At 52.0% G+C, this 13,026-nt stretch overlaps 1 protein-coding gene across 1 annotated transcript in view; it reads left to right on the forward strand.

Moving 5' to 3' along the window:
• STK11 (serine/threonine kinase 11) overlaps positions 1-13,026 on the forward strand; it is a 28,184-nt gene that overhangs the window by 3,793 nt on the left and 11,365 nt on the right. Inside the window, exons 2-7 of the mRNA XM_032711929.1 lie at positions 2,123-2,206; positions 3,390-3,479; positions 4,234-4,366; positions 4,803-4,939; positions 5,420-5,547; positions 12,032-12,089. Of these exons, the coding sequence (XP_032567820.1) occupies positions 2,123-2,206; positions 3,390-3,479; positions 4,234-4,366; positions 4,803-4,939; positions 5,420-5,547; positions 12,032-12,089 (630 nt within the window). The remainder of the gene's footprint in view (positions 1-2,122; positions 2,207-3,389; positions 3,480-4,233; positions 4,367-4,802; positions 4,940-5,419; positions 5,548-12,031; positions 12,090-13,026) is intronic.

Below are 13,026 nucleotides of genomic sequence, written 5' to 3' on the forward strand. Positions count from 1 at the left end.
GCCCTTCGGAGCCGCCTGGCTCAGGGGCATCCTGTGCTGGGCTGGGTGTTTGCTTGGCTTGAGAGGTGAAACCCTGGGAGCTGTAATCCATGCAAGGGCACAGGTAGCTGTGTTGTGATGGATATAGAGCCTGGAATGCCAGACATCCCTGCAGGAATATGGACAGTGCCCTGGGACTAGAAAAGAGAAAAAGCAGCACCAAGGTCCTCCTGTCCAGTCCTGAGGCAGGGGCCTGCTCTTAAACTTTTAGGACTTTATTGGAGGAACCTCGTGAACCAAAGGAAGGGAGTGAATCTTTTGGCTGTGTGGCTGGGTTTTATTTAAGCAGGAATGGCTGTGAGACCAGGAACAAGCTGTAGGGAGAACGCTGGATCTTGGTGGAGATGTCCAGGAAGGAACTTTTTTCCAGGCTGTCCTTGGCAACTTCCAGAATGGTGTGGCAATGGAGCAAGTAGGCAGCTTTGCTATATACAGTTCTGAGCAGATACAGCCCCCAGTTATTTGCCAGAGCAGGTACCTTGCAGGGGATAAGTCTTAATCTACCAGGATGAGCTTAATGGATCTGACAGAGCTCGAGTTAGAAGGTCTTTTCCCTCCTCATCTTCTTCCAAGGAGGTTGCACTTGAAGCAGGCCCTGCCCTCTGGCAGTCTGTCTGGTCACACACTTGCAGTGGGCTGGGCTGGGGTTTTGGTGTTAATTTTGGGGAAAAAAATCAACTTTAGGCCCCTTCTGAGGAGGTGAGTTCCACTGCTCGTGGGGTTTGCAAAGCAAAATGGGATCGGAGGTGACTGGCTGGCTGTCCCTGCTCCTCAGGCATTCCAGAGTGCAAGAGGAGCTAAAAATAGAAGTAATCTTTCCTCTGGGAAAAGGGCTGCTTGGCCTCTGCCCCAGAGTGGGGGGGGGGCACTGCCCTGGCATTTTGGATTGGTTCATAAAGTCCTCTGGGGGGGAAATCATTGCAGAAATATATTTCTTCAGTCTGTCGAAGGTGGAAGGAATTAGTGTTTGTGCTTCTGAGCTGTATTGCAGGGAACGAGCTGTTGGGACCAGGATTTTAAATGTGTCCCTGATATTGGGAGCTTGTTTTACCTTAAAGCAGTTGTGTTTGAGTGTGTGTGCTCTCCTCCCTCCCAGCATCCCAGTTGGATCCCTCGGCCCTCTCCCCCTGTGCTGCAGGATCTCCTCACCCCACACAAGCACTGGCTGCAGTTCTTGTGCTGGTTTAATCCACTCCAGCCCTTTGGTTGTTCCTATAATTAGACCTGTCTACTGTGCCCACTGAACACTGGGGAGCTTTCCCGTGGTGTCCTGGGTCTCTGCTCAGCTCTCGGTGGCTTTTTTAAATCCAGAGTTGAGAAAGGAAGAGTCCCTGGGCTAAACTTTGTTAGTGAAGTGATTCCTACTGCTCAGGTATCCTTAAAAGATCCTGAAGGATTCTCCTTACACTCCTGCGTTGGAGGAGCCTTTCCAAGGAGCAGTTCCTGGTTGTTACTCAGATGTGAGGCACCAGCCAGGCTTTGTGCTGACCCAGCCTGTTGGTGGAGCTGTGAATTGTGAGGGGCTTTGGGCAGAGGCTCTGGCTTCCAAAGCTGTGCTTGGAATTCCTTGTAGTGCTGCTTCCGAGAGCTGGAGCTGATGAAGTGTGACCACACTGCTCAAAGCACTCACCAAATGGCCCAGGAAGGGAGGTGGGAAGGAGACTTTGTGGAGTTTAGCACAAGTTTATGTGGAGTTTAGCACAGCTCAGAGTGGAGCAGCAGCAGGACCTGCAGTGCCAGACACCGACAGAACCACCCTGACCTGACTGTCCTGATCCGCCTGTTTCTCCACAGCTGGCAGCCAGTGGGATTTCACAGGCTGAGTTTAATGCAAAAGAGACTAAAATGTGGTTTGGGGCAGGTGCAAAATCCCAGGAGACAAAGATCAGACCAGCTGACGGGAGCTGACATACGAGGGGCCGTTCTCCGAGCCAAGGGAAGGTGTTTGTGCTGGTTTAGGTTATTCCCCACAAAGAGAGGATTCAGTTCAGGTCTCTGAATTAAATTTGGGCCAGATTTTGGGAGAAATGGAGTGGGAAATTAGCTTTTTAAACATGATTTTTTCCCTTGTCTCTTCCTGCAGGGAAATCCAGCTCCTGCGGCGATTACGGCACAAAAACGTCATCCAGTTGGTGGATGTGTTGTACAACGAGGAGAAGCAGAAAATATATCCTTTTTTACAGGGCTGTTAATCAGGTTTGAATTCCCACTGCTCCCTGCTACAGTTCTGCTTTTTGGGAAGGTCCTTTTGGATGCTTCTTAAGCTTGAATTTTTGCAATTAAATTGCTTCCACTGGCATTAACCATCATGCCTGCTGGGAGACTTTCCCCATGAACACAAGTTCACAGACACACTGGCTGAGGCAGTTTTATGCCTCACCTTGCTGGATATGGGGTGACTCTGCCACGCTGAGAGCACTCTGCCTGGAACCAGCGTGGAAGTTCCTGGAGCTGATCTGTTGTAGCACACGTTATAAATGGTTGCTTTTATATTTGGCAGTGTTTTCTAAATACTGCCTTATTAGAGCACTCCAGAAAAGGGGTAATTTAATTGTGTGCGTTAATTAGATCAAACGCTCTGCCACCAGATCATTAGGATAAAGCAGTGTGACAACTTCTGCTTGTGCCCGTGGCCTCGACAGACAGGGGGGACAGCGAGTCAATTACCGGGAGAGAGAGATGCCTTTAATTAGGGAGAAGGGAGGAGGCAGCGAGGGGAAAAGGAGCCCGAGAGAGACATCGTGTGTCGGAACCAGGTGATGACAGCCCAGAACTGTCACTGGGAAGTGGGGTCTGTCTGGGGACATTCCTATCTGGACTCCCCGGGCAGTGCTGGTCCACAAAGAACATGTTGTTTTTCGGTACTTTCCCCTTGCAAGTACAGGCTGACTTTGCCATTTTTGTCTGTACCTGCTCCTCCACACTCTGAGTTTGCTCCTCCCAGTGCTGGTGACATTGGAAATTGGGGCTGTGGAGGGAAGGATTCTGTTCCCACCTGAGTGCCCTGTTGCTGGTGGAAGTGCATTGCAGGCTTCAGCTGTGTTTGTCATAGAATCAGAGGCTGCTTTGGGTTGACAGGGACCCCAAAGCCACTTCAGGGTATTTCCCTGTTTCTGTCATTCCTGTGAGGTCTCCAGCTTGGCTCCTGTGGAGTTCCTGTCCTGTCCCAGGCCTGATGCTGGAGCTGCAGTGGGTCATTGCAGAAGGGTTTTCTCGTGGGTGCCTCCCCCTCCTGTGGGAGCTGGAGGAAGGTCCCTCAGCAGCTGGGGAGTGCAGCCCCTTGGGCTTTGCCCTCACAGCACCTCCCTGAGGGCTGTTCAACCTTGGAGCTTCCTTAACTCTGCCTTCACGTATATGGTGATGGAGTACTGTGTGTGTGGGATGCAGGAGATGCTGGACAGTGTCCCAGAAAAGAGGTTTCCAGTGTTTCAGGCTCACGGGTAAGTTTGGTTCCTCTCACCACTGTACTCTCTTGAGCTGGAGAGCTCTGCTCAGGCTGCACGTGAAAGCAAACCTGGCTTTGTGCAATGATTTAATCTTTTACACCCATGCAGATAGTGAAAAAGCTCTTGAAGTGGTGGCAGGGATTGTCCTTAGATTTTTGGGAAGGAAGACCATGTTTCTGTTGATTTTTCTGTTACTTTTGTTTAACTCCCTGAGCTGCCCAACAGCCCTTCCTGGCCCTCATCCTCCTGCAGGGCCCAGGGGTGCAAAGGGGGGAATCTCCTGCCCTGCCTAAATGGAGGCCAAGCCCCAATTCAGCATCAGAAGAGCGATTAAAGGCCTTGGGATGGATTAGGGATTGGCAATATCCAGCATGATCTCTTAGCCTGGTTAGTTAGCAGACAGGATAAGCTGGAGCCCCTTTCACTCTGCAGGGAAAGAGACCTGAAAATTCTGGGAATAGAAGACAGTCACGATCAAACCAGGGCAGAGCAGCAAACCTGTGGCAACCGCATCATTTTCTGGTCATATTTTCGTTTTGTTTGAGAGATCTCTGGGATTACAGACAGCCTAAGTGAAACTCAGGCACACTAATACTATTTCTGGGTATTATGAGATGAAACACTTGCCTGCTGCCAGGCTGTGTGTGCAGTGCTGGTGACAGCCCAGAGTCTCTGACCGCGAGCACAGCAAAAAGCTCCTTTCTACTGGCTAAAAGTGTTTGATTTTTCCCTCTGCCTCTCTCTGCAGGTACTTTTGTCAGCTTATAGATGGCTTAGAATACTTGCACAGCCAAGGGATTGTCCACAAGGATATCAAACCGGGGAACCTCCTGCTAACAACCAATGGGACACTAAAAATATCCGATTTAGGCGTAGCAGAGGTATGTGAGACGTGCAGCAGTGGGACATTCTGGATTGAGGTCACCTCTGTGGTGTCATTGATTTATTGTGCTTTTAGGCTTTTGTTCTGTTGCGCTTGCAGAGCGCTCTGAGTGACTCTGAATATTTATTGCAATTGGCAAAGCACTTTTGTTGGTAACAGCATGAAACCTCCAGTCAGGAAGCACAGAGGGGAAGACATCAATCCTGGACGAGCCCAAAAGTGGGGGCAAATGGGAATAAGCTACATAACCTTACCCTGTTCTTTGTGTGGAGACTGTCCTAGGTGGGAGAGGTGCAGGGCTTGTCGCTGGGGTGGCACGTTCTCATCATCTGTAGATGTTCAGTAGAGGAGTTTTCCCCTTTTATTTCCCAGGTGGAACTTTTCCAACGCTCAGTTTGTTTTCCTTGGAAGTCTGACACTGGTCTCTCCTGCAGGCCTTGCATCCGTTTGCGGAGGACGACACGTGCAGGACGAGCCAAGGGTCGCCAGCATTCCAGCCCCCAGAAATTGCCAATGGCCTTGACACCTTTTCAGGCTTTAAAGTCGACATCTGGTCCGCGGGGGTGACGCTGTGAGTGCCCAGAACCCCCAGGGACTGGAGAACAAACCACACCCCAGGGAGCTCAGTCCTGGGCTGTCACTGCTGCTCTGGTGTGCTGGGGGAGCAGGGAGGGGAGTGCTGGCCCCTCCTGGGGGGGTTTTATGCTCCCCAAAGTACCTGTAATTCTGCAGAAGGTCATCTTTTCTCTCTGTGAGTGACTCTGCAGCTGTTGCTCAGCACCCAGAGGCACAGCTGCTGCAACAACAGAAACCACAAGTATTTATTTTAAAGTTTCTGCTGTCCCAGCTGTCAGGGAGGTGTCCTGGTGGTTTTGGCTTGTGTGAATGAAGAGCTGTGATGAAGGAAGGCTAAGTTTAAAGAGGCATTCCACATACTGTCAAATATTCCTCTTTCCAAGTTCCCTCTTGGCTCCTTTTGGTTTACATAGCCATGTAAGAAGTGAGTACCTGTGTGCTGCTTCTCATCCAGCTTCTCCTTCTGCCTCCACAGATACAACATCACAACGGGTCTGTACCCTTTTGAAGGGGATAATATCTATAAATTATTTGAAAACATCGGGAAAGGCGACTACACAATTCCAGAGGATTGTGGTCCTCCACTCTCGGACTTATTGAGAGGTGAGTCTCCCAGCTGGCTCCAAAAGGGTGACATTTATAGATGCAACAACTGCTCAGCTTGCACAGTGCCAGGCAGAGCTTCCTTCCAGGTGTCCTGTGGAGATGCAGGATCCTGTTGGACAGGGAGGTTGTGCTTACAGCCTCTGAAGGATCTTCAGCACTGGTATTTTCCTGAGATCCACTAACCCCTGCACAGCTCTTGCAGTCCTTGGTTCTTGCATTGTGTTGTGCTCTGAGAAGCTTTTACACCTAAAGACAAATTTAAATTTAAAATGGCATTGTAGCATTGATGCAGGTTTTGCCAGGGAGAACACTCAGATGCCTTGTCCAGGCTTTCCCTAAAATGAAACACTGAGTACTTGGGGTCTGCTGTCCTTCCTCATCAACCTCTGCTCTGGACTTATTTGTCTCAGTCCCATTTGTCCTCCTTCCCCCCAGATTCAGAGCTGCAGGATATTGGAGCAAAGTGACAGGTTTCACTTTCACAGCAGGGCTGGGGTAGGACCCAGAATAGCACTTTCTGGGGAGAAGGTTGAGGTTTTTCTTGGTTTTTTTCTTACTGTCCCTTATTGCAGCAGTTTGAGGTTTAGTGCTGAACAGCCTCCACCTGTGAAAGCTGAGTGGTCACTCAGGGCAGCAGTTTTGTGCCCGGCAGCCAGGCTGGAGAGCCCCTTTGGCAGCAGAGGGGATGTGATTCCAGCCCATGGGAGAGCCTGACCAGCATTGCCACTGCCTCCTTGGCAATGGAGCAGCCAAGTGCAGCCGTGCTGCCCAGCCCCCAGCACGGGCTCGTCCTCTCCTTGCCTTTTACAGCTCTTTTTATTGAGAGATCAGCCCCCAGATATGGGAGGTTTGTCTTGTTTCACATTGGATTTCCTGGTCCTTGTGCTGTGTGGGGTAGCAGAGGGGCTGGGGGCACCGAGTCCTTCCCTCCTCGTGGTGTGTCAGTTCTGTGGGGACACAGGCTCTCAGCTCGGTGTGGGGACATGGGCTCAGTGCAGGGACAGAGGCTGGGTGCAGGGACACAGGCTGGGTGCAGGGCTCCTGGCTCCATGCAGGTCTCCTGGCTCCATGCAGGTCTCCTGGCTCCATGCAGGTCTCCTGGCTCCATGCAGGTCTCCTGGCTCCATGCAGGTCTCCTGGCTCCATGCAGGTCTCCTGGCTCCATGCAGGGCTCCTGGCTCCATGCAGGGCTCCTGGCTCCATGCAGGGCTCCTGGCCCGGTGCCGGCCGTGCCGGCGGCAGGTGGTGCTGTCAGTCCGAGCTCTTCCAGCGCCGCTGCCGGGGCTCCCTGGACCCCGGCACCGAGGAGGTGCCAGACCCCCCGCAGGCCCCCTCAGAGGCTATTTTAGCTTCTCTGGCCCCGTGCCAGTGATGAAATCAGTTATTTCCATGTGCTTCCAAAGGCATTAGCCAGCTTTAGCAGCTCTCCCAAGGCATTACATAAGGCAGCGCTTCCAATGGCGCTCGGCACAGCCGGGATCCGACTGCTCCGCTGAGCCCGCTGCTCACGGCCAGGCACTGCCTGATGTGCTTCCTGCCAAAGCTGCCTGCCCCAGGGAATGGCGTCCTGAGCTCCGTGTGGCCTTTGCTCTGTGGCTGCTGACTGAACACAGCCTGGTTTTGAGCTGGGAAGTGCCCAAATGGAGTCAATCCTGCGGTCCGGCCGGAGCAGCTGCCGCTCTCCTGAAGCATCCAGCAGAACTCCTTGGAGGTTTCTGATCAGCCTTTCAGCTGCACTTAGTGCTTCCCCCAGGGAAAAGGAGCGTGGCAGTTTTCTCTTTTTCCTGTGCTGAGCATACTGACAGCTTAAAGTCTTGTGCTTCATTAGCACAATAACTCCCTTTTTAGTTCTCTTTCCACCCCTGCATAAGATCTGGAGTCAGAATTTCCTGCTCTTCCCTCTGCCTGGTTTTACATGGAGGAGCCTTGTACCTGGTGCCCTCTGTCCGTGTCTTACAGCCTGAATCTCCTTCATCCTTGCTGCTGGCTGGCTCTTTGCATCCCTCCTGTACTTGGGCACCACAGAAGTGCCAGTTGGGTGGGTTTGGTGGGGAGAGGAGCTTGTCTGGGAGGAGGTGGATGTGTCCTCTTCTTCCAGGGCAGTGGGAAGCCCTAAGGATCCCTTTTCCTCTCCTCCCACCCACTTGAGAACACTCTCCCACCCCTCATCTTGCCGTATGCACGTGGTACGTTGTAAAAGCTGGCAAAACCTCCTGATACTCCTCTTTGCCTGGTGTGACACACATTTTCCAGTGGTCAGACTGCCCAGTGGCCTCGAGGTGGATGAATCCTGGGGTGGGATTGCCCCAGTTCCCCCCGCTGTGGAGGCCTGACCAGCTCCCCAGCACCTGCTGAGGCCCAGGGCTGAGCTGTGCAGTGGTGGCTCTGGGTAGCTATGGTGACAAACCTGGGTGCTTTATTTAGTTCCTGCTTTTCTTCCAGAAGGTCTGCATTTCCTGGTCAGTGCCTGCTCCTCCTGCAGCGAGCAGGAGCTGAATCCAGTGCCTGCAGGTTGGAGACTGTCAGTGGCTGGTGTTGTGTGAGCAGCACAGACACCCCCAGCTCAGCTCTGGCTCACTGGAGGTTTCATGTTGCCTTTGTGTTGCTTTGAAAGGCTCTAAAAGCCCTTGCAGGGCTTGGAGTGCTTGGTCTGGGTCTGGTGTGAGGCAGAATTCAGTGCTGCAAAGTGCTCATTTCCTCTGTCTGCGGGGGCTGTGCTGACCACAGGCCCTGTAGGGCTGTGAAGAAAACACAAACAACTTTTTAAGGTTTTCCTGTTCCTCTGTTGACCACTTTTGTAGTGTTTCTTTACTTTTTCTTCCCCTTGAGCTTTTTTTTAATCTTTGTTCCCCTTTCCAGAAGAGCAGAGTTTAGAGGACTTAAAGCTTCTGTGGTATTTGGCTTGTAAAGAGACTCGCATGACAGTATATCCCACAGATTAGTTGGGATGCTGCTCCTCGTTTTGTCTCCCTAATCAGGGATGAAGCTTTATTTATACTCTTCAGGGATGGAAAGGAGAAGGGCTGGTGCTGCTCTGTGTGTGCAGTCAGGAGAGATGTGTCAGAGTGGAAGAGTTTATAAATAGCCTTAAGGTTCTTCTGGCAGCATCTGCCCGTGGCTTATCAACTGTGTGCACTTTGCTTCTGGACCAGAAAAATGCACAAGGTCAGCTTTCCTCCTCCTGGTAATAGACTTTTACTGGAAGAGGAAGTTCTGAGGCTGCAGCTCTGCATTAATCAGCATCTGAATTGATTTCCAGGCCCTGTGACCTGGGACACGGTGGTTGGTTCCGTAGCAGTTTGTTTCCTCTCTGCCATGACCTTTCCTTGGCAGGACAGCGGGAGGATATGTGTCCTGGTGACAGTGGGATGCTTTAATTGTGCCATGGCAGGAGCCCCTGGAGGTGGCAGGAGGGTGTTTGTGCCCATCCAGAGGCCTGTGCTGGATCAAAGGCCTGGGATTTGCCTGCAGAGGGAGTTTGTGGCCAGAACACTCAGCTCAGCGTGTGCAGGGTGAGGGAGAGGGAGAAAGTCCTGTCTCCATTTACAGATTGGCCTCACACTGCTTTTATAGTGCTTGTTTAAATGTTGATCCAACTTGGAGACTGAAGTGAAATCCAGGTTCATTAACCCTGCTGCTGGATCTCTTCCTGCTTCTCCAGTCCCGTACCTGAGACTGTGCTGTGTCCTGAATTCCAAGAATTCTGGCCCGGGTTGTAGTGCTGTGACTGTCCGGGATCATGGAATGGGTGGGCTGGGGGCTGTGAGGGTCTGAGGGCAGATCCATGCTCTCCAGTCCCTGGACTGCCACCTTCCATGATTGGAGAGGGGTTTGAGGCTGTGGAGGTGCTGCAGTGGGCACGATACCCCCGTGTGGGTACGACTGTGTGGTGTCTGTTCCTATCAGTTTAATATCTGATATGTCCTCGATGAGGAGACTTCACATTTCAGGAATTATTTCCTCATGGAAAGGGAAGTCAAGCATTGGAAGGGGCCACCCAGGGAGGTTTGGAGTCCCCGTCCCTGGAGGTGTCCAAGGAATGACTGGAGGTGGCACTGAGTGCTCTGGGCTGGGTGACAAGGTGGGCACCGGGCACAGGGGGGACTCGGTGACCTTGGAGGGCTTTAGCAGCCCCAGTGGCTCCGTGGTAGCCCATGTATGGGCACAGCGACTCCTCCGGGAATCCCGAGGAGCAGGGGCTGGAGCTGGGCCTCGGGAGGCATCGCCCTGGCACAGCCTGTCCCATCCCTGCGCAGATAAACTCCAGGGAAGGCTTTACCCTAAATGGCAGCGGCGGCTCCTGCGGGCAGACGCTGCGGGATGACTTTGCCTGGTGAATAGAACATGATGTTTTGTCTTGACGAAGCCTCTCCTCAGTGCAGGGCTTGAGCCACGGAGCTGCCACGGCTGACTCAGAGCTGAATGTACGAATGTACATTTTCAGTGAGGAGACTTTCCATTTTCTTTCAAACGTTGCCCCGAGCGTGGTCGTTTTTCACTGAAGTAAATACTCTTTTTGGTCAATTATTTTCTTTCTGCCTTTTTAATGGCTTGAGAGCAACAGCTCCCTGTGCTGTGGCTGTTTCTAACTGCTGCTCTTGGGCCTCTTTTAATCATTGACCTTAAAATTCTTCCTCTGCTTGTACCGGTTTCATCTGGTAAATGCCTTAAATTTCAAAAACACCTTGAAATGTGGTCTTTAAATAAATAAATGGGGGGAGTAGGTGGTGCCCTGAGTTCCCTGTTTCTGATGACATTAACAAGAGGACCCAGCCAGTATTTGCTCTTGTCCCCTAAAGTTCATGTAAGAGCTCTTTGCAGTCCTATTTCTTTAAAAAAAAAAAAAAGCCGACTTGTTTTGGCAGCTCAGCTGTGAAACTGCTGTCTGATCATCTTATTAATAGGTCCTTTAATTAGGTGCGGGATTTTTTTTCCTCTGAACCTGAGGTGAGGAGAAATTCCATCTGAACGTGAGAAAAGTCCTTTGCTGCCAGGGTTGAGCTCTGGAACAGGTTGTGTGGGGGGATGTTGGGACATTCCAGACCCAATCCAAACAATCCAAAACTCTGAGGAATTGGGCTCTGAGGACTCCAGTGCCTCAAGTTCCTGAGCCAGGGGCCTGGCATGCACCTGACCTCTAACCTGGAGAGCTCCTTCCGTGTTTCTTTGACCCACTTCACGTGCTGTCATGTGGGTCAGTAGTGATCCCATCTGCCTTAAAGCTCTTAGTGCTGTCACCAGCACAGATAAACCTTCCCAAATTGCCAGGACAAATTGTATTTGGGGTTCTGGGGGGAACATAACTTCAGCCCTCCCTCGCTGCCCTGTCCTGTCCCCCCTCTTTGCCCATGTTACTGTCAGGGCTGTGGTGAGAATGGCCTGACAGGGAAGATATCCTGGAGCAGCTTTGGTTACCACACATGCTCTGGTGATTTATCTCTTCCATGACCTTTGAGTTGCAGAATCTAACCTGCAAAAGGCCCTTGCAGCTTCCTACTTGAACTAGGATGTCTCTTTCCAGACCCCCCTTCCCAAGTGTCCATCCAGATGTGTCTCCAATCCCTGTGTTCTCTCTCTGTCCTTACCCTGGCTCTCCCCAGCCCTCTGCACTGTTTGCTCCAGTCCTGACTTTCCAAACTCCTGTTTGACAGTCAATATGTTCCTGGAACTTTCGTTGGAGAATATCTTGGATGCTGCTGGATGAGGCTCCTGTGGTCCCATTGGCTCATTTCTGAAGAATATGGCAAAATTTGCTCCTTCCCTTCTGTCGAGTTGTGAAGCTTCTGAAAGGCAGTGGGGCAGAGTGGGCACCCTGGGAGGCTGTTTAAGGAATCCATCTCCCTCTCTCCCAGAGAAAATGTGGATGAGCTGCTTTTCTTCACCCCCACCCAGTTCCCTCAGATGACCCCAGAGATCCAAGCCTGGCCAGGGCACAGGGATGGGCAGTAGGTTCTATCTGGCTGTATCTCCAGAATATAATTCCACTAGACTGGAGTATCTGGGACACTGAGCAACTGGACATATGCTGTGCCTGAGGCTTTGGCTCTTCCATGGAGAAAGTTCAATGGAATTATCTGTGAAATGCAAAGTCTTGATGCTCTTTGCCTGGAGACATGGTTGGACCTGTGATCCGGGGCTGGAGGAGCCTCAGTCCCTGCACTGGGAGGGAGGGAGGGGCTGGATCTGCTTTGCAGGTGGGAAACTGAGGAACAAAGTGGCTCAGGTGGTCGGTGATGGGGTTGGGAGGGAGGGAGGGGCTGGATCTGCTTTGCAGGTGGGAAACTGAGGAACAGACTGGCTCAGGTGGTCGGTGATGGGGTTGGGATTTTGTGCTGAGCTTCCCGTGACCGGTGCAGCAGATCCTGCCTGGAGCTGCCAGGACTGGGCACAGCATGGCTGGCAGGGAGGACGGGGAGGGGAGGGCAGAGCTTTGTGCTCAGAGTGCCCATGATCACACCTGGCCTTTTCTGCTTCTTTTCAGGGATGCTGGAATACGACCCAGCCAAGAGGTTCTCAATACAGCAGATAAGGCAGCACAAGTGAGTGTTATTCCCTTCCTGCTCGTGTACCTGTGCTCCTGCTCTCACCTCCTGTTTCCTTTTGACAGCAGACACATGGAAGTCACTCAGTCTCCTTCCTCCAGCTCTGCTGGGGCTCTGGCAACCTCCACTTGGCTTTTTTCCTCCTATTAGAGCATCCGGTAGAGCAGTGGAATTGCTGACCGGTAAATAAGGAATATGTTGGAAGTCTGTTTGTGGTGTGCCTGCTTCTGGATGATTAAGGGTTCTGGATAATTTTTTCCAGAGGCCAGCAAGTACTAATGGAGCGGAACAGGGGATCCTTGAAGCTGGGTTATTGAAGTAGGGCCGCTCAGTAACGCGTGTTAGTTCTGGCCAGTCTGGGGGCAGAAATATCCCCTGGTATTTGCTCCATATGGAATCAATATGTGGAGAAGTGTTTCAGGACAATAGGAAGGGTTTTTTTTTTTCTTTCTCTTTAATATCACAGTGTTCCCTCCCCCGTATCCTCCCCCGTTTTCCGTGCCATAGTCAGGGGGAAATGCCCCGTTATCGCTGAGGCTTTTTTTAAGGATCTGTTTGAACACGCTGGCTCTGAGCAGAGATTTCCTGGGCGGATAAAAGTACAAGAACAAAAAGCATCATGAGGATGCTTTGCTGCGGAGGCTGCATCAGTTTATCTCCTCTTGGAATGGGAAGTGCTTCTGAGGACAGGCAGAGCAGCCTCTGGACCGCAGCTGCTCGGCACGGGCACTGTCTGTGAGCCTGCCCAGGCCCTTTTGGGAGCCATGGGAGAGCAAGGATGTGATCTGGGATGGTGCTGAGCCCACTCCGGGCTGCAGGAGCAGCGCTGCTTTCCCATTTTGTGTCTCTGGAAAAGCCTGGCCACTGTAGCCATGTGCTGTCAGGGGATGGTCCCTGGGAGGTGTCCGAGGAGCCACAGCCAGAACCTGGGAGA

This window comes from Chiroxiphia lanceolata, chromosome 27, assembly GCF_009829145.1.
Source record: "Chiroxiphia lanceolata isolate bChiLan1 chromosome 27, bChiLan1.pri, whole genome shotgun sequence".
Taxonomy (NCBI): Eukaryota; Metazoa; Chordata; class Aves; order Passeriformes; family Pipridae; genus Chiroxiphia; species Chiroxiphia lanceolata.